This window comes from Bombina bombina, chromosome 3 (genome assembly GCF_027579735.1).
Source record: "Bombina bombina isolate aBomBom1 chromosome 3, aBomBom1.pri, whole genome shotgun sequence".
NCBI lineage: Eukaryota > Metazoa > Chordata > Amphibia > Anura > Bombinatoridae > Bombina > Bombina bombina.
Genome location: NC_069501.1, coordinates 966,660,629 through 966,683,924, shown reverse-complemented (window position 1 = coordinate 966,683,924; position 23,296 = coordinate 966,660,629). Strand labels below are relative to the sequence as shown.

General features: G+C 41.0%; 1 protein-coding gene across 1 annotated transcript in view; it reads right to left on the bottom strand.

Moving 5' to 3' along the window:
- Positions 1–23,296, bottom strand: part of ACVRL1 (activin A receptor like type 1) — a 256,334-nt gene that overhangs the window by 40,102 nt on the left and 192,936 nt on the right. Inside the window, exon 9 of the mRNA XM_053708027.1 lies at positions 18,953–19,083. Coding sequence (XP_053564002.1) covers positions 18,953–19,083 — 131 coding nt within the window. The remainder of the gene's footprint in view (positions 1–18,952; positions 19,084–23,296) is intronic.

Here is a 23,296-nt window from a genome sequence, read left to right as displayed (position 1 = left end):
ATCACCGACGCCCTCTCCTGATTGATCCTGGCTACCAGCCTGGGGATGAGAGGAAACGGCGGGAACACATAAGCTAGTTTGAAGGTCCAAGGTGCTACTAGTGCATCCACTAGAGCCGCCTTGGGATCCCTGGATCTGGACCCGTAGCAAGGAACTTTGAAGTTCTGACGAGAGGCCATTAGATCCATGTCTGGAATGCCCCACAGCTGAGTGACTTGGGCAAAGATTTCCGGATGGAGTTCCCACTCCCCCGGATGCAATGTCTGACGACTCAGAAAATCCGCTTCCCAATTTTCCACTCCTGGGATGTGGATAGCAGACAGGTGGCAGGAGTGAGACTCCGCCCATAGAATGATTTTGGTCACTTCTTCCATCGCTAGGGAACTCCTTGTTCCCCCCTGATGGTTGATGTACGCAACAGTCGTCATGTTGTCTGATTGAAACCGTATGAACTTGGTCCTCGCTAGCTGAGGCCAAGCCTTGAGAGCATTGAATATCGCTCTCAGTTCCAGAATATTTATCGGTAGAAGAGATTCTTCCCGAGACCAAAGACCCTGAGCTTTCAGGGATCCCCAGACCGCGCCCCAGCCCATCAGACTGGCGTCGGTCGTGACAATGACCCACTCGGGTCTGCGGAATGTCATCCCTTGTGACAGGTTGTTCAGGGACAGCCACCAACGGAGTGAGTCTCTGGTCCTCTGATTTACTTGTATCTTTGGAGACAAGTCTGTATAGTCCCCATTCCACTGACTGAGCATGCACAGTTGTAATGGTCTTAGATGAATGCGCGCAAAAGGAACTATGTCCATTGCCGCTACCATCAACCCGATCACTTCCATGCACTGAGCTATGGAAGGAAGAGGAACGGAATGAAGTATCCGACAAGAGTCTAGAAGTTTTGTTTTTCTGGCCTCTGTTAGAAAAATCCTCATTTCTAAGGAGTCTATAATTGTTCCCAAGAAGGGAACCCTTGTTGACGGGGATAGAGAACTCTTTTCCACGTTCACTTTCCAGCCGTGAGATCTGAGAAAGGCCAGGACGATGTCCGTGTGAGCCTTTGCTTGAGGAAGGGACGACGCTTGAATCAGAATGTCGTCCAGGTAAGGTACTACTGCAATGCCCCTTGGTCTTAGCACCGCTAGAAGGGACCCTAGTACCTTTGTGAAAATCCTTGGAGCAGTGGCTAATCCGAAAGGAAGCGCCACGAACTGGTAATGTTTGTCCAGGAATGCAAACCTTAGGAACCGATGATGTTCCTTGTGGATAGGAATATGTAGATACGCATCCTTTAAATCCACCGTGGTCATTAATTGACCTTCCTGGATGGAAGGAAGAATAGTTCGAATGGTTTCCATCTTGAACGATGGAACCTTGAGAAACTTGTTTAAGATCTTGAGATCTAAGATTGGTCTGAACGTTCCCTCTTTTTTGGGAACTATGAACAGATTGGAGTAGAACCCCATCCCTTGTTCTCTTAATGGAACAGGATGAATCACTCCCATCTTTAACAGGTCTTCTACACAATGTAAGAACGCCTGTCTTTTTATGTGGTCTGAAGACAACTGAGACCTGTGGAACCTCCCCCTTGGGGGAAGTCCCTTGAATTCCAGAAGATAACCCTGGGAGACTATTTCTAGCGCCCAAGGATCCAGAACGTCTCTTGCCCAAGCCTGAGCGAAGAGAGAGAGTCTGCCCCCCACCAGATCCGGTCCCGGATCGGGGGCCAATATTTCATGCTGTCTTGGTAGCAGTGGCAGGTTTCTTGGCCTGCTTTCCCTTGTTCCAGCCTTGCATTGGTCTCCAAGCTGGCTTGGCTTGAGAAGTATTACCCTCTTGCTTAGAGGACGTAGCACTTTGGGCTGGTCCGTTTTTACGAAAGGGACGAAAATTAGGTCTATTTTTTGCCTTGAAAGGCCGATCCTGAGGAAGGGCGTGGCCCTTACCCCCAGTGATATCAGAGATAATCTCTTTCAAGTCAGGGCCAAACAGCGTTTTCCCCTTGAAAGGAATGTTTAGTAGCTTGTTCTTGGAAGACGCATCAGCCGACCAAGATTTCAACCAAAGCGCTCTGCGCGCCACAATAGCAAACCCAGAATTCTTAGCCGCTAACCTAGCCAATTGCAAAGTGGCGTCTAGGGTGAAAGAATTAGCCAATTTGAGAGCATTGATTCTGTCCATAATCTCCTCATAAGGAGGAGAATCACTATCGAGCGCCTTTATCAGTTCATCAAACCAGAAACATGCGGCTGTAGTGACAGGGACAATGCATGAAATTGGTTGTAGAAGGTAACCCTGCTGAACAAACATCTTTTTAAGCAAACCTTCTAATTTTTTATCCATAGGATCCTTGAAAGCACAACTATCCTCTATGGGTATAGTGGTGCGTTTGTTTAAAGTAGAAACCGCTCCCTCGACCATGGGGACTGTCTGCCATAAGTCCTTTCTGGGGTCGACCATAGGAAACAATTTTTTAAATATGGGGGGAGGGACGAAAGGAATACCGGGCCTTTCCCATTCTTTATTAACAATGTCCGCCACCCGCTTGGGTATAGGAAAAGCTTCTGGGAGCCCCGGCACCTCTAGGAACTTGTCCATTTTACATAGTTTCTCTGGGATGACCAACTTTTCACAATCATCCAGAGTGGATAATACCTCCTTAAGCAAAATGCGGAGATGTTCCAACTTAAATTTAAATGCAATCACATCAGGTTCAGCCTGTTGAGAAATGTTCCCTGAATCAGTAATTTCTCCCTCAGACAAAACCTCCCTGGCCCCCTCAGATTGGGTTAGGGGCCCTTCAGAGATATTAATATCAGCGTCGTCATGCTCTTCAGTAACTAGAACAGAGCAGCCACGCTTACGCTGACAAGGGTTCATTTTGGCTAAAATGTTTTTGACAGAATTATCCATTACAGCCGTTAATTGTTGCATAGTAAGGAGTATTGGCGCGCTAGATGTACTAGGGGCCTCCTGAGTGGGCAAGACTCGTGTAGACGAAGGAGGGAATGATGCAGTACCATGCTTACTCCCCTCACTTGAGGAATCATCTTGGGCATCATTGTCATTATCACATAAATCACATTTATTTAAATGAATAGGAATTCTGGCTTCCCCACATTCAGAACACAGTCTATCTGGTAGTTCAGACATGTTAAACAGGCATAAACTTGATAAGAAAGTACAAAAAACGTTTTAAAATAAAACCGTTACTGTCACTTTAAATTTTAAACTGAACACACTTTATTACTGCAATTGCGAAAAAACATGAAGGAATTGTTCAAAATTCACCAAATTTTCACCACAGTGTCTTAAAGCCTTAAAAGTATTGCACACCAAATTTGGAAGCTTTAACCCTTAAAATAACGGAACCGGAGCCGTTTTAAAACTTTAACCCCTTTACAGTCCCTGGTATCTGCTTTGCTGAGACCCAACCAAACCCAAAGGGGAATACGATACCAAATGACGCCTTCAGAAAGACTTTTCTAAGTATCAGAGCTCCTCTCACATGCGACTGCATGCCATGCCTCTCAAAAACAAGTGCGCCACACCGGCGCGAAAATGAGGCTCTGCTTATGCTTTGGGAAAGCCCCTAAGAAATAAGGTGTCTAATACAGTGCCTGCCGATATTATTATATCAAAATACCCAGATAAAATGATTCCTCAAGGCTAAATATGTGTTAATAATGAATCGATTTAGCCCAGAAAAGTCTACAGTCTTAATAAGCCCTTGTGAAGCCCTTATTTACGATCGTAATAAACATGGCTTACCGGATCCCATAGGGAAAATGACAGCTTCCAGCATTACATCGTCTTGTTAGAATGTGTCATACCTCAAGCAGCAAGAGACTGCACACTGTTCCCCCAACTGAAGTTAATTGCTCTCAACAGTCCTGTGTGGAACAGCCATGGATTTTAGTTACGGTTGCTAAAATCATTTTCCTCATACAAACAGAAATCTTCATCTCTTTTCTGTTTCTGAGTAAATAGTACATACCAGCACTATTTCAAAATAACAAACTCTTGATTGAATAATAAAAACTACAGTTAAACACTAAAAAACTCTAAGCCATCTCCGTGGAGATGTTGCCTGTACAACGGCAAAGAGAATGACTGGGGTAGGCGGAGCCTAGGAGGGATCATGTGACCAGCTTTGCTGGGCTCTTTGCCATTTCCTGTTGGGGAAGAGAATATCCCACAAGTAAGGATGACGCCGTGGACCGGACACACCTATGTTGGAGAAAACTTGATCATCTAACCTCTGACAGAAATATTCTCATGGATACAGAATATATTAAGGTTCCAAAAAATCACCCTTGTAGAGGAAGCAAGGAACACTTTCCATGGGAACCTAAACGGGACAAGATCTCTTGAAAGAGAGATTGCTCGAAGAAAAAATAACACCTGAACCAAATAGATGTCCAAGATGGCACCCTTGCATCCTACAATGACGAATCTCAGAATCTTGAGATGATCCCGTCCTGAACAGACCCCCTGATTCAAAGGAAAATGGATACTACTCTGCAGGACTGTACTCTGAGAAACTTAAAGGGACACTCAATCAAAATTAAACCTCCATTATTCAGATAGAGCATGCCATTTTAAGCAACTTTCCAATTTACTTCCATTAACTAAATGTGCACAGTCTTTTTATATTTAAACTTTTTGAGTCACCAGCATGTGCAAGAATAAGTGTGTATGCATTTGTGAATGGCTGATGGCTGTCACATGGTACGTGTATGCATTTGTGATTGGCTGATGGCTGTCACATGGTACAGGGGGAGTGGAAAAAGACATAACTTTTAAAATTGTCAGAAAAAAATCTACTACTCATTTGAAGTTCAGACTAAGTGCTAATGCATTGTCTTGTTATCCTGCATTTGTTGATTATGCAAATCTACTGTGTTGACTGGTCCTTTAAGGTAATACCTAGAATCCGTGCCCAGACTGGGACTGGAACTATCACTCCCAGAGAGGAAGGTCCTGAACCCAGTCCAAGAATACCTCTCATCACCTGGGTTGCAGATACCCTAGAAAGGAAAGATCTACCCCTAGAAGGAAATCTTAGATTGCTATCCCCTGGACCCAGACTAAATGATCCAGTAATCTGGATTCCAAAAGACTAAACTGTCCCTGCATTAAGAGGGCAAGTATGTATATATGTATTGGGTACTTGTAAAAGTGCGACTAATCACCCCGAGGGGTATAAAGGCCGTGCTCATTTTATCAACTTCAGAAGTATGAAAAACTGAGTAGACCTCGCCGGGGATCGAACCTGCAACCCTCGGGTTGCTACAAAGCTCAGCGACAGTGCATTAGCATGCTGAACTATCTGTCCGTCTGTTAAGACTGCCAGTCCAAGTCCAAACAAGGTCTTACCCTTGTAAGGAAGAATCAGAAGTCTAGACTTGGAAGAACAAAAAAAATATATTCCAAATATGAGCATTGTGTTCACATATCTTGGTCAAAATAGATATTGAACCTGCATCTGCAGAGTTATAAGAGCCTAGGCTGTGCCACTAAGCCACAGATAGGCTTCTCAGCAGATCAAGATTTCAGCCACAACATCCCACGGGCTAGCACAGCAAGTCTAATTAGACAAAGACCGCTCCTGATCAAACAAAACTCCAGCTTCTATCCATAGATCCGTAAAGGAGCAACTATCCTCCATAGGGATCGAAGTTTCCTGAGCCATAGTAGAAATGCTCTTCTACTTAAGGCACCATGCATTTTAATGGAGTCAACGACAGGAAAATTCATAAAAGGACCGGAGACAGGGAGAAATGTATCCCTAGCTTCCAAGGTTTGACGACAGAAGTATCAATGTCGTCCAAGTAGCTAAAACCTCTTTTAAAAGTACACGAGGTGTGCAAGCATACATCTGAAGGATATCACTTTCAGCATCAGATGAAGGAATTATACTGCCAAAATCTGAGATTTTACCCTCAACAGCTACCGGCAAATCCTCCCCACCAGACATAGGAGAGAGAGCAACTCATGCAGCAGAATGTGGAACAGAAACCTTACTATCTGAATATTTTAACTGTCCTCTTGCGTTTTATAGGAAGGCAAAAAAAGCTGCAGATAACGCAGAGGATGCCTGAGCTGCAAAATCTGCAGACACACTCCTCCTGGAGACTAAGAGGAACTACAGGGCACTGTAGGTGACGACATAGAGGCAAGGGACATTTGAAGAGAAAGCTGTGGCATCGTCTGAACAGCATCATCCTGGGAGACATAAGGCTCATTTTGAAAAACAGACGTTTTATCCATTCAAAAATATCCTTAGAAACAAAAGGCTCCAACAAAGATTATCTTTATTTCTTTAAAAGATAATTCTAAAATGATGAACAAAATACTTATGACAACAAACTCAAAAGCCAATAATATTTATTCCTAGGAACAGACCTCTGTTCCACCATAAAACAAAAAAGGCACACTGTCTTAGAAAGCATTCAAAAGCTTTATTTATAAGGCTGAATTGTTTATCATATGCATTAAATATACTTGATATAAGGCAATGAAAAATAACAGTGGCACACACTTTATTTGTAAGGCTGAATTTTGTCATATGCATTAAAAATACTAGCTCATTGATAGCCCTTCTGCTGATCTGCTCCAGGGTTTTCTCTGTACCCTCAAGCTCCCTATACTCTCTGAGGACTCGCGGACTTCCCTCTTAAAACCATTCACTGTTAAAGAGACTTATAGTGTCATTAAGCAACTCAAACCTAATAAAACCCCTGGGCCTGATGGCTTTACAGGGACTTTTTATAAAGCATGTAGACAGCAGTTAGCGCCTCTTCTGTGTTCTTTGTTCGCGGAGGTGGCAGAACTGTGTAAATTTTCAAGATAATTTCCTAAGGATCTCCTATATTGTGCCAACTATAGGCCTATTTCGTTAATTAACCTCGATGTAAAGCTCTACTCCAAATTACTTGCCAATAGGATAGTTGGCTTACTTCCCTCCATTTAACAGATAGACCAAGTCGGTTTTACATATGGCCGACAGGCCCCCGATAACACCCGCAAATTGCTTCAAGTATTTGCTGAATCAGCTAAGTCACGAGTTCCCTTCGTAGCCATGTCACTTGACGCTGAAAAAGCGTTTTGACAGGGTGCGTTGGGATTATCTCTTGAAGGCGTTCAGCTTTCCCCTACAGTTCATCACAATGGTCCAAGTTCTGTAGTCTGCCCCATTTGCAACAATCAGAGGGGTGGGGTTTCGTTCCAGAGCCTTCCCCATAACGAATGGTACTCATCAGGGTTGTCCCCTATCCCCCCTCAACTTTGCCTTGGCTATGCAACCTTTGGCCCAAGAAATCAAACTCTCCAAGAAAATAGAGGGGTCACAATAGGGTGCCACACTGAACAAAATTGCCCTTTTTGCAGACGACCCATGTTCCTCTATAGATGAAGTCTTCAAAGCTTTACGGTTTTTTGGTACCCTGAGCCTTTATAAAGTCAATATCCTTAAAATCGAAGCCCTAGCGATTAACTTAGACATTGATACTCAGAATACTGATTTGATCAAACATCTAGGAATATTTCTAGGCCCTGACATCACTAAAGTAATTCAGTGCAACTTTGAGCCCCTGATTACGGAAATCAAAAAACTCCTGAGTAAGTGGGATTTTTGAGAAATCTCTTGGATGGGACGTATCGCTGCACTGAAAATGTCCATTTTACCCAAGGTTCTATATCTATTTAGGTGCATCCCATATACAATCCCAAAAACATATCTTTCCTAAATACATTCTCTATTTATTAATTATGTATGGAAAGGCAAACTGCCGAGAGTAGACAACCACATCCTCCAATTGCCATATTCCAAAGGGGGTATAGCCTTTCGTAACATTCACCTTTACCATGACGCCACTCGCCTAACCCATATTGCTGGATGGAGCAATAATGTAGAAAAACTAGCGTGGTATCTTCTCGAGGAAGCACTTCTTCCTAGGGATCTTAAATTATGTGACTTGATCTGGGTACCTAAACACAGGTTGACAGATCTGCCACTTACAAACAATATCATCTTGGACAATTGTCATGCCTGGCATCGTCTTAGACACCATAAAGGAATTGCCCCACACCCTTCACCTATTCATGGCCTCCATGGATTACTGACAGGCCTTCCAGACATTCATTTATCCAAATGGACCTCTTGGAATTTTGTAGATATAAGTGATTTATACAAGCAAAACACGTTACGCACCTCCAAGCAAATCTTAGACTTAGTGATCCCGGCCCCCAAATGGCTTCCGTTTGAAAGCTATAGACTGCTGGGCTTTTGTCAGGCGTGGGGGTTCCCCAAGACAAATTTGAGAGAATGCACTGCGTGGGAAAAGCGCTGGAAAATGGGGTGCAAATTATTTAAACCACTCACAAACCATCATTTGGCCTTGATTAGTGATTATAGTGAAGACATACCCTGGCAAATTAAAGCCTGGAGCTGAGAAATGAATATCCTGATCTCGTCTATGGACGTGCTTTAAAGTCCTTCTAAAATGGTACCTGACTCCTCACAAATTGGCCAAGATATACCCAATGGCCTTCCCACTCTGTTGGAGAGACTGCGGACAGCCTGGTTCAGATCTCCATATTTGGTGGTCTTGTTCAAAGGTTACCTCCCTCTGAAAATGGGCTTTCTACCTACTCTCTGACTTAGGCATGACACTACCTCAAACCTTGGATCTTGCTCTCCTACACATGGGACTTCAATATCTCCTGAAACCCCAAAAAGCCCTAGGAGTTATAATTCTGACCGCAGTGAAGGTGTGCATAGCCAGATCCTGGAAACAGGTAGAGGCCCCAAACATTGATCAGATTATTCAACTGACTGATTACTTAGCCTCCATGGAGAAGGCCTTTTTTAACAGGACTGACCATATGGACAAATACTGGGCGATCTGGGACACATGGTTTCAGTTTAGATACCCTACTTGAATCTTGCAAGACAGTCTACACCTCCTCCTCACCCTCTGTTGCTTACTGCCCCATTCCCTTCCTACCCTCTTTTTTTTTCCTCTCCCTATTTTTTTCCTTCTCTTTCTCTTTTACCTCCAATTTTCTGTGATGCATCCTGCTAGACCCCCTTCTTTCTCCCTTCGACCACAATACTTGATTGCTCTGATTTCTCCCCCCAATAGGGGTGGCTACCATCTATGGCCACTCTCGTCTGTGCTTGTTACAACAGTTTGAAATTTGTTATGTTGTTTATCTTTGTGCCATACAGAAAATGTAAAACAATAAGGAATTCTGTACTATTTTATGTATTGTAAATGTGATATTATATTTCCTTAATAAAAAAACAATTTAAAAAATAAATAAATACTAGCTCAATAGGGTTAAACTGTAAATTACAGGAAAACATTATTGCCAGCCATGTTATACAACAGGGTGGAGACTTCAATCTTATATGGGACCCCCTTTTGGATAAAAAAAAAACTAATAAACTGAATCCTAATGACCATAGATTAGATTCCCTCTCACTTAAATTTAGATACTTAATGCTTGCATTTGGTTACTATGACACCTGGTGCGCCTTTCATACCATGGATAGGGACTATACGCATTTTTCTCCCCCTCACCTAACCTACACCAGACCAGACTACATTTTTAGCCAATCCCAAACCTTAGACCACGTTAAGGACATCCATATTCTTCCATGCGCATGGTCTGACCATGATCAAGTGTCACTTACATGGTCTATGCCACACACTATTCTGTCTGATATTCCCTTTCGAATGGAATTAGAAAAAGACCTAAGAGAACTAATTGCTTTAAATGACACTCAAACTGTTGCTGATGATACCCTTTGGGGGGTCATTAAGGCCTCAGTTAGAGGCCTGTTTATAAGAAAACAGGCCATTCTTAGGAGATCCCGTGGGTTGCCCCTTTCACAAGCCTTTAGCAAGCTCAATGAACTAGAGAAACTCAATCGACTCTCCCCCTCCCCAGCACAGTCCACCGCCATTATAGAGCTTAAAGCTCACATATGTACCTTAGAACTACAACGGATGCAACAGCAGCTGCTAAAGCTTAGACAGCTATTTTACCACAAAGGGAATAAGGCAAACACTATGTTGGCAAATAAGCTCAGACATAGAGAGTGCCTCCCGAATACAAATTTTGAAACATAATGGCCAGTAAAGCACGCATTTCTATACTTGAAATTAAACGGGTAGTTGACTCCCTCAAACCACTTAAGGCCCCCGGCCCGGACGGATTCCCTGCGTGATTCTATAAAACTTGCAAAAAGGATCTTATTCCCATTCTTCACCGTTTTTTTCCAATACTCTGGCTCTCAGGGCTCCTTTAAAAAGGAGATCCTGGAAGCTACAATTGTCACTATACCTAAGGCAGGGAAGGACCCCTCGTTGTGCCCCAGCTACCGACCCATATCTCTTATCAACACCGATATCAAAATTTATTCTAAGATTCGAGCGAATCGTATGGCAACTCTGCTACCCAGCTTAATTAATATGGACCAGGTAGGGTTCATTCATGATCGTTAAGGTCCTGATAATACTAGACGCCTACTTAATATTGTGTTGGAAGCTACTAGATTGGGTAAGCCCTTTTCGGTTATCTCCCTTGATGCCGAGAAGGCGTTCGATCGGGTTCGCTGGGAATACCTGTGGGAGGTACTGGATGTCTTCAAATTCCCGTCAGAGTCTGTATCCTTTATTAAAGCTCTGTACTCGCGCCCGTCGGCTAGGGTCAGAGGCCTGGGAATTTGCTCTGGCTCCTTCCCTTTAACTAACGAAACGCGCCAGGGTGCCCATTGTCTCCCTTACTTTTTTACCTCGCCATAAAACCCCTCGCTGAGCTTACGCGTCAAGATCCCTCTATCTCAGGTATTACTCTTCATGGTACTACCCATAAAATTGATCTTTTTGCGGATGACATCACTATATTTACATCTTCTCCCCATACTACTATTCCAGCCCTTTTATCTTTGCTTCACCGCTTTGGAGATATGTCTTTTTATAAGCTCAACGCCTCAAAGACTGAGTTATACGCTAAGGGATTCCCAGTAGACTATACTCAGGCATTAATAAAAACGCATGGGTTTAATTATAAGCCCAACAATATCAAACACTTAGGAATCTTTAGCTCACCAGATAAAGCTCAGTTGATACGCGACAACTATTTCCCTTTACTGGCTGAACTGAGATCCTTATCCTCTAAATGGTATTATAAGTCAATCTCTTGGTTGGGCAGAATTACAGCCTTGAAGATGTCATTTCTTCCCAAATTGACCTACCTTTTTCGATGCCTGCCCTTAAGACTCACGCAATGTCTGTTGTTGCAGTTCCAAAGTGGTTTTTCGAGGTACATCTGGCAAGGCAAACCAGCCAGAGTTGCTCACAAGCTACTTCAATATCCGAAATCATTTGGAGGAGTTGCTTCTCCCTCTGTTACCCGTTACTACGAAGTGGCCATGCTTTCCCATATTTCACAATGGGGAAACAGATTGGGTGCGAGCAGATGGCGCGCTTTGGAGCAGGCATCCCTTCCCAGCAATGTCCATTTGTATGACCTAATTTGGATTCCCCCACATTGCCGACGCACGCTTAACGTCGAGAACTTTATAATAAACGAATGCCTGAGTTCCTGGGATAAATTGAGACATTACCCTAAGATACCCCCCCACCCCTCGCCTATTCACTCACTCACTGGCCTGTTGTTGGTCCTCACTGACTCGCACCCCAACACGTGGTCCAATCTGGGCCTTTCATCGGTTTTTGACTTAATTTCACCCCACTCCCCAGATACTTACCGGCCTTTGTCCCACCTAACCGGTACGCCGGTCGCCCCTCTCAAGTTACGATTTGAATACACTCGGATTAAAAGTATCTTCAGATCCTGGGGATTCACCCAGCCCCTTTCCCGTCCCTTGACCGCTTGGGAGACACTTTGGAAAAAGGGGGGGGGGGATTTGCAGGCCCTTGACCCTTTTCTACTGGCTTGTGGAGGGGGCAACTCCGGACGATAAGGCACTACATATCAAAAAATGGGAGGATATATTACATGTGCATTACCCCCAGTCCCTATGGTCTAGGGCCTTTGACCTCACTACAAAAGCCATACACTGCACGACCCTTTATAAATCATTTTATAATTGCTTATTGGTATTTTACCCCAATGAGACTCTTCAAACTGAAACTGATTCCTACGCCCCAGTGTTGGAGGCTCTGTGGGAAACCAGGAGATTCCCTCCACATTTGGTGGGCCTGCCCCAAACTTAAGCATTTGTGGCATAGGGTATATACTCTTTTAGCCAGGTTAAATATACATGTCCCAAAAACCCCAGAAACTGCTTTACTACATGTAGGCCTACACTCTCTTCCCAAGTTTCAGAGCTACATGTGTGTGTACCTCTTTTCGGCCACTAGATTGGCGATCACTAGAGCATGGAAAACCCAGAACCCCCCGAGTTGGTCCTCTGCTATAGACATCATGGCCTACATTAACTCTATGGAAAGACATGTGTTCTATACCATGAATAAAATAGACCTTTTCGAATTGACTTGGGCAAACTATAAAAAAAATAAAAAAAAAAATGCGGGAACACAGAGTCGGCAAAGAAATAAAGCGCGCAGCTAAGAGCTAGTATTGCGCTTCATTCTGTCAGCCGAAGCAAAAAGAAAAGGCATTAGTACCAGAAAATGGCGCTGCACAATATAGACTCCTCCCGCTTAAGATACTAGCAACAGGCTAGTATATAAAATAGTCTTGCAAGACTTTCCTATGGATGGAGAAAATGCTTCTGAAAGAATATAAAGTTTGGTGGGACAAAAGGGCCAAGGAGAAATATCTGTTGATGGACTTAATTCACACGAGGACTGAGACTAAACAAATTTCCAACCTTTCAGGTTGATGACATAGATTTTATTAATGAGTGGAATGCTACCTTAAGTGACTGTCCAAAAAAATAATGGGCATGATTGTTAAATTCAAAACCACACCGCTTGTTACTATAAGAGAAAAAGTAGCTAAGAAACAGAGTCAATTACACCAGTTTGTAGATCATCCCAAGTTTGAGGATCTGGATAAATTATTGCAAGAAACAGTAAATAGATTTAGAACAGAACTAGACAACTTAAAATTGAAGAAATTTAACAGAGATAATACCGACTATGCAACCAATAGAGTTTATGTGTGGTATAATAATTTCACTTCCACTAGCTCTAGACAAAGGCGTCTTAGATCTCGCCAAAGATTTAGGGGAAATAGCTCAGTACAAGAGAAGAGAGTTACTTTCAGTGATACGGAACCTTCTGATGAGGATACAACTGAATTGGCCCCCAGAGGGGATTCTAGTGGGTTGTCAGATGAAGAAATACCTATAGTTAGACCTAAGACAAATAGTTCTATTAGGACTGATCCCATTGTCACCAGGAATTCACAGAAGTTAATTAGTGCAGAGAGAAACAGCACAGAACAGCTTCTAGATGATAAAAGACTGGAATTCCTGAGTGATAATGAAGGGGATGTTTGACCTTTAAACCACCCAGGGAAATCATGTATCAAAACTAAGCAGGTTTTTCAGGTGGACCCCAAGGAAAGAGAACGGGGAGGAGAAAAAGGAAGAGACGTAAGAGGAAGACGAGGGTACAGGAGAGCAAGAGGGGGTCGCAACAAGTACAGGATATGAAAATAATTAATTTATCTGATGTATTGATTAACCCAGAAGAGGAAAAGGTATTAAGTCTAGGGTTAGGATTTGTACCCACATGTAATTTTGACTTGTTTAAAACAATAGTCAATGTAAACAGGCTTGTGAGAGATTTAACATTAAAAAAGTTCTTCTGGAATAAAAACAAAACTGAGGGTATGGCATATGGTGACACACAATTAGTCACAGACACTAGATATAGTGACACAGGTAACCCCTCGGACATTACAGATTTTGTAGATACATGTGACTATCTCTCTTTGCATGACCTTCTTTCTGAATCTTGTGCCTTTGATACCCCTTACAACACTAAAAGTACACATGGGGGTTTTAAACCCCGTTCAGTTTTCTACCCTACTAGAGAACGTGGACCCTTCCTAGAAGCTTTCCACCACAGAATAGAGGAAGACCTCATTGATTTAGCTAAAAATGATAAACATGTCTTCCCTAATTTAAACACACTGCAACAACAGGCTCTCACACAGTTGAAAAGTAGAAGGGATATCATCATCAAAAATTCCGATAAGGGGGGCAGTATAGTTATTATGAACAAATCTGACTATATAGCAGAAGCAAGAAGGCAACTTTATGATATAAATGTATATAGTAAATTAAGAGGAAACCCAATTGAAACTTATCAGAATCAGTTGTGGGATCTTTTGGATGATGGCATGCATGAGGGTATAATTGACCAAGATACCAGAGACTTTCTTTTTGTGGCCAGACCTGTTATTTCAATCTTCCACCACCTCCCCAAGGTACATAAATCCTTGGAGGAGGTGCGTGGAAGACCTATTGTATCAGGTATAGGCTCATTGTTTGAAAAATTGTCCAGTTGGGCTGAGACCCTCCTGCAGCCATTCGTCCATCTGTTGCCCTCTTTTGTTAGGGATACGAAACATCTTCTGAAGACACTTGAAGTGCAAGGGATGCCAATTGCTTGTGGCTCACGATAGATGTTGTCGGGCTTTATTCTGCCATCCCTCATTCATGTGGTTTAGAAGCCATTGAAAATGTTTTGAACACGTACAGCAATTATGATAGTGGATTGAAGAGGTACCTATTAAGGGTTATCGAGTTTCTACTTAGTCATAATTTTTTTGAATTTGGTGGAGAGTTCTTTCTGCAGAGACGTGGGACCGCTATGGTGGCCAAGTTTGCCCCGGCATACGCCAACCTTTTTATGGGTTGGTAGGAGCGGTCCCACATCTATGCAGAAGGAAATCCCTATAGAAAATGTATAAAAGATACATAGACGACTTGCTGTTGGTGTGGACAGGCACACAAGTAGAAGCACAAGAATTTGTCCACTTCCTGAATGATAATAGAGTAAACTTGGAATTTACTTTTGAGTACCATCAGACTGAAATTCCATATCTAGATATTACCCTTATGGGAGATGTGTCTAGTGGCCATATCGATACAACTTTGTATCGTAAACCTTTTGCATCAAATGCATTTTTGCATGCACGCAGTAATCATCCCCCCCATACGGGTTTTGGTATTGCTAAGGGGCAGTTTATCCGTATTAAACGGAACTGCTCGAGTGACCTGAATTTAGAGAAAGAGAGTATTGTACTTAAAAATCAGTTAAAGGAGAGAGGTTATAAGAACAAAAGTTATTAACAGAGCTTACCTTGAAGTAAGCAGAATGTCCAGAGATGACATGATACATGGAGACCGCCATGGACAAGCTACCATTAAGTTTGGTGAGGAGAAACCTATTTTTATCACTACATATAGTCCTCAGTTCAAGGCTATTTGTGATATAGTGAACAAACATCTCCCCATTTTGTCAGCTGAAGATAGCTTGAGGAATTATACTTCAGAAGGATGCAAATTTGTTGCCGAAAGGGGTTGTACTTTGGGAAACATACTTTCACCAAGCATGCTAAGAACAGACAAAACATCTGAAAGTAGTTGGCTTCAGGTGAAAGGTCATTACAAATGTCATTACAGTAAATGCATAGCATGTAGCTATGCAGAGACCACACGTACTTTTCAGTCCAAGGTAACTCAGAGAATGTACAATATTCTTGATCTGACCAATTGTAGAACCACACACATTGTGTATCTTGTAGAATGCTCTCTGTGTGATAAGCAATACGTTGGGTGCTCAACGAGAGAAGCCCAGACACGAATACGTTAACACCTAAAGAATATTGAACAATCAATTGAGTGTTCAGGCTTAACACAGCACTTTATACAAGAGCACAATCAGAATGTGAACAGTCTCAAATGGCAGATCATAGAATACATCAGACCCTCCTTTAGGGGGGGGGTGATAGGACGCAGAGATTGTTGTATAGAGAAGCATACTGGATTTTCCAGCTAAAAACTCGCAGACCGGGAGGGCTCAATATAGATTATGATGTCATACATTTTTGCCAAAGAAAGTGATATGATTGAATATTCATTACAAAGATATTAGTATAGGATTTATTACATATGGTTATTGTCCATCTTTCTAATTGCCTATCTGCGAAAACACTATAAATCTATATTGTTGCTAGAATAGATATGTGTAAACACACATATATATTATCAGGGGTACATATACCCAAGTATTCATTGCATGATATCTTCTATCAAAAATAGGAGGATTAGTGTTATTTTTGATCTATAGAATGTGAACATTTGGGGCGGACTTCCACTAATAATTTTATACATACAAATAAATAAAAAAAAGAATCAGTAGGGCCAACAATTGTTTCTCTATATGAGCCTAAAAGAAGGAGTGTCTGACATAGCAGGATAAATTTCAATTTACTATAATCTTGTTAATATTTGATATCTGCTTGTTAAAATGTCCTTAGGTTTACTCTGTCTATAAGTATAGACGGATTATGTGATCCCTATATGAATGATTTATTTAGTGTAGAATGGTCCATATTCGCATTGTTAGGATTAAGACACTTTTTCAAAATCTGTTCAGTGATATTTGGAAATGTACATATTTGTTTAAATATTCACTATGTGCACTTGTTTATCACCAAGGTATTTGTCTCTCTAGTCGCATTGGTGTGGTCCCTTTAAATGTACTCTCAATCACAGTAGGACGGGGTTAATTAATTAGTCTAGGGCTTTTTAAGCCCTGACTGATTGAGAATTAGTATGTCTATGAGTAAGGCTATGTCAAAGCCGAAACGCGTAAGACATTGACACTAGTCCTGCTGTGACTTTTTTGTTTTTACTCCTGTCTTTTAGCTTGTTTTCCGCCACAATAAAGGACATTTTTTTCTATTACGCCTGGAGGTTTGCCGGAGTCTTTCGTTTTTTTGATAGTATATAAAATAGTCTTGCGTATGCCAAAATTCCTCCAGAGTATAAGTTTTACCTCTCTGCCATTACTCATTTCCTAGTAAAAGGCAGTTCAAACGCTATAATTAATTAAAGTAAAAAGTAGATATAAGAGTGTTGCTAATGCCAAAAATCCCTTCAGAGTATAAGTCTTACCTCTCTGCCATTACTCATTTTCTAGTAAAAGGCAGTTCAAACGTTACAATGAACTAAAGTGAAAATGAACCCTTTGAAAAATATGCACAAGCCTTAAAACGAGCCAAATAGTTAGGGAATACTATATATAGAAAAGTATTAACCCCTAGTCTCCCTGTCACCAAAAAGTGCCTGCCTTCTGCCTAAAATATCCTTCCCAAGGATATACCTATCCCAAATAACATTGCAGTTTGGCCCAACAGTGCAAGTCCCCATACATAGAAGACAAAGGCACTTACCTGCAGTCTGGCCATCCGGCAGAAGGACAGCTTACTAGGTATGAGAGGATGCAGCTTCTCACATAGACCTGTAGAAAAAAGAAAGGCAGAGTAAACCTACTCAGGCTTTCTATACCATGGGCAGCAAATATGTTAGGAAAACGCAGCAAGGCACAACTTACAAGTTCCTAACTGCTTTAAAGCCACCACTGCCCTACTGAAGGGACTAACATGGAGTACGGCTAGACCCAGTCTTAAAGGAAGGGTCAGAGTAAACCTAATCTGGCTTTAAAATAATAAAATATTGATTGAAGCTAAATAAATCCACCCTTCTTCAGACACCAAAATTGTACTTCCTCCATGCAGCAAGGCAAAGAGAATGACTGGGGTTTGTGGGAAGGGAAGTGATACTTAACAGCTTTGTTGTGGTGCTCTTTGCCTCCTCCTGCTGGCCAGGAGTGATATTCCCAACAGTAATTGATTATAATCAGTGGACTCGCCGTGTCATTAGAAAGAAACATACCCCACTCATATTCATTTACAGAATCTTGATTGTAACATATGACTGAAGTACGGTGCTAATCAATCAAACGTTTCAGTGTAGCACAGTGCTGTGAATAAAGTACTTATCTGACTGTACATTATATGTGATCATTGCATATTGTCTGGGGCATATTTTTGTCAACACCAACTAGGCCTATACCAATGGCAGCTAGATGAGGGGACAATAGAGTTTGAGGTGTAGCTTTGTGGCTCAATCTGTTCCCCTCTTATGCTTTCCAAATGTTTCCTTCCTTAATGTTATTGCAAATGAATGCCCCCTAGTTGTCTTGTTGAAACTGAAAACACTAAAATTCGAGGACATGCTTCAAAACGCTCCACGTTATATCACACATAAAGCCATATAATGCATGTCTGGTAATTAGAATTTTAAACACTGGTTTACAAATATTGTATAGCAATTTCACTTTTTATAAGCTTGTTATTCTCTCAAGATAGTAGCACTTTGATCCAAAAGATGTTTGGCTGCACCTGTCTTTAAAAGATAAAGGTGTCATTCAAGAAGTTCCTAATTTCAGTTATCTGTTGTGCTTCCAATGTAACCATGTCCCAATGGTCGTAAACCATGTTTGAGATAGTCATTCAAGTCATATTTAACAGACTGTACTAGTTCTCAAAATGAGTGAGAGTTATTTATCCATTCTCACGTTACCCATGATGCAAGTCACTTATTGAATTTAACAAGGAAATTGTATTATTTGTCAGATATGATGCTAAGCATATCACATTAATGGTAAATATTGCTACCCTATTGGTTTCTAATGTATTAGATTTTGTTGGACTGAAAAATATGTATTTCTGGTGTTTATAAACTAATTTTTCTTCCACTTATTTCAAATCTGCACTTTAAAAATTATGTGCAGGCAGAGGTTATTCAGAGGTAATTCAGAATGCCCTAATTTCTCATTAATCAGTTTAATATAACACCATTTTAAGCTTTACTCTAAATTCATTTTATACCAATCAATCAATCAATCAATATAGTGATATGACTTACAGTGTCTGAACTCCAATTATTGGGAATGTTTGGTCTCTGTTGGTCAATGCAGAGAACTTTTTTCATATCCTCAAAGCTTGGGTCATGTGGAACAACATCATAAAAAGGAGGCTTGTAATCCTCCACCATACCTGAGGAAGAATGGAAAAATGTTAGTATTTCTGGTAATGTTTATATTTTCTTTCATTTTTAGAATCTCATGAATAATGCACTGTACGCATATAGTTTGATGACAGTGGCCAATTCACTAAACTTCAGCAAGAGTGGCAAATATGAAATATCAAAGCAATTTCTATGCACCATGTGCCTTCTGTATTCAATAAAAGGCTATTTGTGGCATAATCTCTCTAAAATACTTTAAAGGAACATGGAAGTTAAAATTAAACTTTCATGATTTAGATAAACCATGCACTAAAAACAAAGACATTTACTTCTATTGTCGAATTTAACTCTTTTCTTTAGTATCCTTGGTTGAAAGCATTTGTGAAACGCTAGGATTTACCATTGGAACAAATAAGGGGGACTTTCATTCATGAAGTATAAAATACTTCATGCTGAAAGCTCCTTTATTTGTTTCCAGCATTGCCGCACTAAGCTGCCAAGGCAGCCTACAGCTAGAGATGTTAATTTTCCGGAAATAGAAATCTTTGGAAAAATTTTAAAAAATTAAATTTTTGTTACACTGGGAGCATGAAATGCAGTGTATACAAAAGTATTATGCTTGAAATAAAATTACAGCATATTCAGTAAATAAAATAAACTTGCTTTTTAAAAAATGTTTTTGTTACAAATGGAATAACAAGGTCTGTATTTGCTAAGAACATTTCAAGTATACCTGAGAACAGGTAACCACCCCCCTTTCCCTCAAAAGCAACAAAAAAAAGCAAGAAACCATCAACATAAAAAAAGGGTAAGTAACTGGCATTATTTGTGCCAGTTGGACATGGTCATTGGAGGATGTAAGGACCACCTCAATATTTAAGCGCCATAGCGAGGTTTAACTTTAAAAAAATTAATTGAGAAAAGGAAACAGACACAACATATACAGGTATACCCATGCAGCGGATTAGGGACTGGAGCCCCGCTGTAAAGTGAAAACCACCTTAAAGTGAAACAAGGCAGTTTTAGCTTTCTTTTCACTTGCCAGTGTGTTTAAAAACTTGAAAACACATTTGAACTAACATATATTAAGGGGGCAATAGTGCTACGTTTAGTTTAACACTCGCACAGCACAGTATTCAATTAGTATTCAATAAATACTGTACCTGTAAAATAGTGACAATTACTGTAGTAAAATTTGCCAGACTATAGCACTGAGACACAGATTGCACTGTAATGCTGTAAACAAAGTGAACTGCGTATAACAAAATGGTACCAGTCACTTTTCTCACAATCTTACAAAGATTACAGCACTGTTTCAAAATCGCTGTATTAGCGAAACGCTGTAAAGTGAGGCTCTGTAAAGTGCTTACATGCAATTTAATCCATCTCATTTTCTGAACTACTGCTATCATTTTCTCATGGACTTCTAAAAACGCAAGGTTTACACGGATTGAAACAAGCTTACAACTGCTGAAGAAAGTAAAGTGAAAGATTGTATTAAGAGCTTGATCAGGTGTCATTTTATCTATAAATGAAGGTATTGTGAGGCAATGGTTTGCAACATTTCCTGGTGGTGAACAAACACTTTGTGATGATACAGAGGCAGGAGAAAGAGTGCTTCTGGGAAGAGAACTTTGGAGAGAAAAACTTGCACTCATTTAATTCCATAAAGTATAGATGAATACCATCTTTGAATAAAAACACATGTGCAATACATATGTATTAGCAAAAATGCTTCTAGTAAAAATTATGACTGTTTTAGTGTTAATATTTTTCTCTGCACGTGCGTGAAACATAGTTAGATCTTCCCAGTGCACTAGCATTTTAAATACTGCAGCTGATCAGAGCACCAGTGTGGTTTGTATCATGTCAGCAATTAACTAATGATACAAGTACCTTGGGCTCTATGAGCAAGTGCTGTGATTAAAATGCTGGTGCACGGTGCATGAAACAACTATAGCTTTTATTAGAAGCATTTTTGCTAATACGTGTATATTACAAATATGCTTCTATTCAAAAATGAAATGCATCCATGTGGCTTCCAATTTTGGCTGGAATTTCCCTTTAATGTCTTTAGGGCATCTCTGGCATGTAGGATGTGTTTTGTCCCTTGTAGTATTTGGAAAACATTATTTCTTCTTACAGTATTTGCAAATTGCATTTTTGCTCTCAGCAGGAATTGCGCTGTGGAAATGTTTCCAAACTCTAGTCTAGATGTTGGTCTCACTATTTTACGAAGAAGAGGAAAAAAACAATTTAGTGGCAAGACTATAGGTAAACTTTATGCTGTGATGGGGAGAACATTAAAAGGAATCATTTAGATAAAGGTTATAAAGATAAACTAATTTGTCAGACGAATTTAACCTCTTACCTGTCATTTAAGGCCTGAGAGGACAGAAACTATAATCTACTGTACATTAACAATTACCCACTGTAGGGGGTACACGATGGAGCCCACAAACAAACTAAACTGAAGCCTTTCCTCTGCAGTGCCCCCTAGAGGCAGAAATACATATTTCTCTTATTTGAGAATTGCATTGAGAAGTACAATGTACTTGACTTGTATTCCAGGATTTGCTTGTCTTCAGCTGAGAGATTGCAATGATTTGAGACTTTACATAAAAGGGGCCGATTTATCAAGCTCCATATGAAGCTTGATGCCCCTGTTTCCGCACGAGCCTTAAGGCTCACCGGAAACAGCAGTTATGAAGCAGCAGTCTAAAGACCGCTGCTCCATAACTTGTCCGCCTGCTCTGAGGCCGCGGACAGAAATCAACCTAATCAAGTTTATTGACACCCCCTGTTAGCGGCCGGGTGTCTGCAGGGAGCGGCATTGCACGAGCAGTTCACAAGAACTGCTGGTGCAATGATAAATTCCCGTCAGAGTATGCTATCGGCATTTATCAATGTGCAGCGGACATGATACACTACATCGTATCATGTCCGCTTGCACTATGATAAATCTACCCCAGTGTCTCAGACGCCTTTCATTAAGGTCTTCATGCTATATAGTTTGAATACAATGTCATTGACATATTATTTATCATTGTAAAATAACAAATTCCACACTACATTTTTTGTTTCTATTTTTTTTCAAGGCCTTCCCATCTCTACCCACAGCAGAATGTTTTGTATCCAAAGATAGATACACTATCAGTTTGTATTATCTTTATTAAACAGTTCTTCTATCTGTACAGCTAGATTTAACAGAGATTTTAAACTTAGAGTGAATAAAGCTACTACACTCTAAAGCTCCATCTACAGGTATCCTTTGCTGAAACGTTTCTCCTTTCCATGAGAGCATACAGGGGTAGGCTTAAGAATGTGAATATATATTGAGCACTATATGGCAACAGTGTTTATAGCAATAAAAAACGTAAATTATGCTTACCTGATAATTTTCTTTTCTTCAGATCGAAAGAGTCCACAGCTGCATTCATTACTTTTGAGAAATAAGAACCTGGCACCAGGAGGAGGCAAAGACACCCCAGCCAAAGGCTTAAATACTCCTCCCACTTCCCCCATCCCCCAGTCATTCTGCAGAGGAACAAGGAACAGTAGAAGAAATACCAGGGTGAAAAGGTGCCAGAAGAATAAAAAAAAATAACAGACGCCCCACAGAAAAAATACGGGTGGGGTAAGCATAATTTAAGTTTTTCTTCATAAATGGAAAGAGTCCACAGCTGCATTCATTACTTTTGGGAAAACAATACCCAAGCTATAGAGGACACTGAATGCAAAAACGGGAGGGTACAATAGGCGGCCCATTCTGAGGGCACCAGGACTGAAAAACCCACAACCCAACCAAACTCTGCTTCGTCGGAGCCCGGCAAAAAAACTAGAAGGAAAAGGCCCCATGGACACTGACCCGCAGATAGTCCGAAAGCCTAACTAGAGACCTCAAGCAGACTCACTGAGCCAAAACTCCTCCAGGAGAACCGTTGCCCAGCAGTCGGTCTCCACACAACCCTTACTAGTACAGTACCAAAATCCCCAAAAGGGAGAGGACAAGGGTAATCCAAAGGGATACCCAAAAAGGTACAGCAAAATCCATAAAGGAAAAACCACCTTCAAAGGAAGGCCAAGTCCACAGAGACCCGAATGGATCAACAAGGGAGACGGCACTCAAAGGGAGACGGCACTCAACCCACAAGGCACAACCGTGCATCATCAAGGAAAAGAAACATCTACCAAACATCATGCAACAGCATCGAAAAAGACAGCTGAAGACAAAGTCCTCAA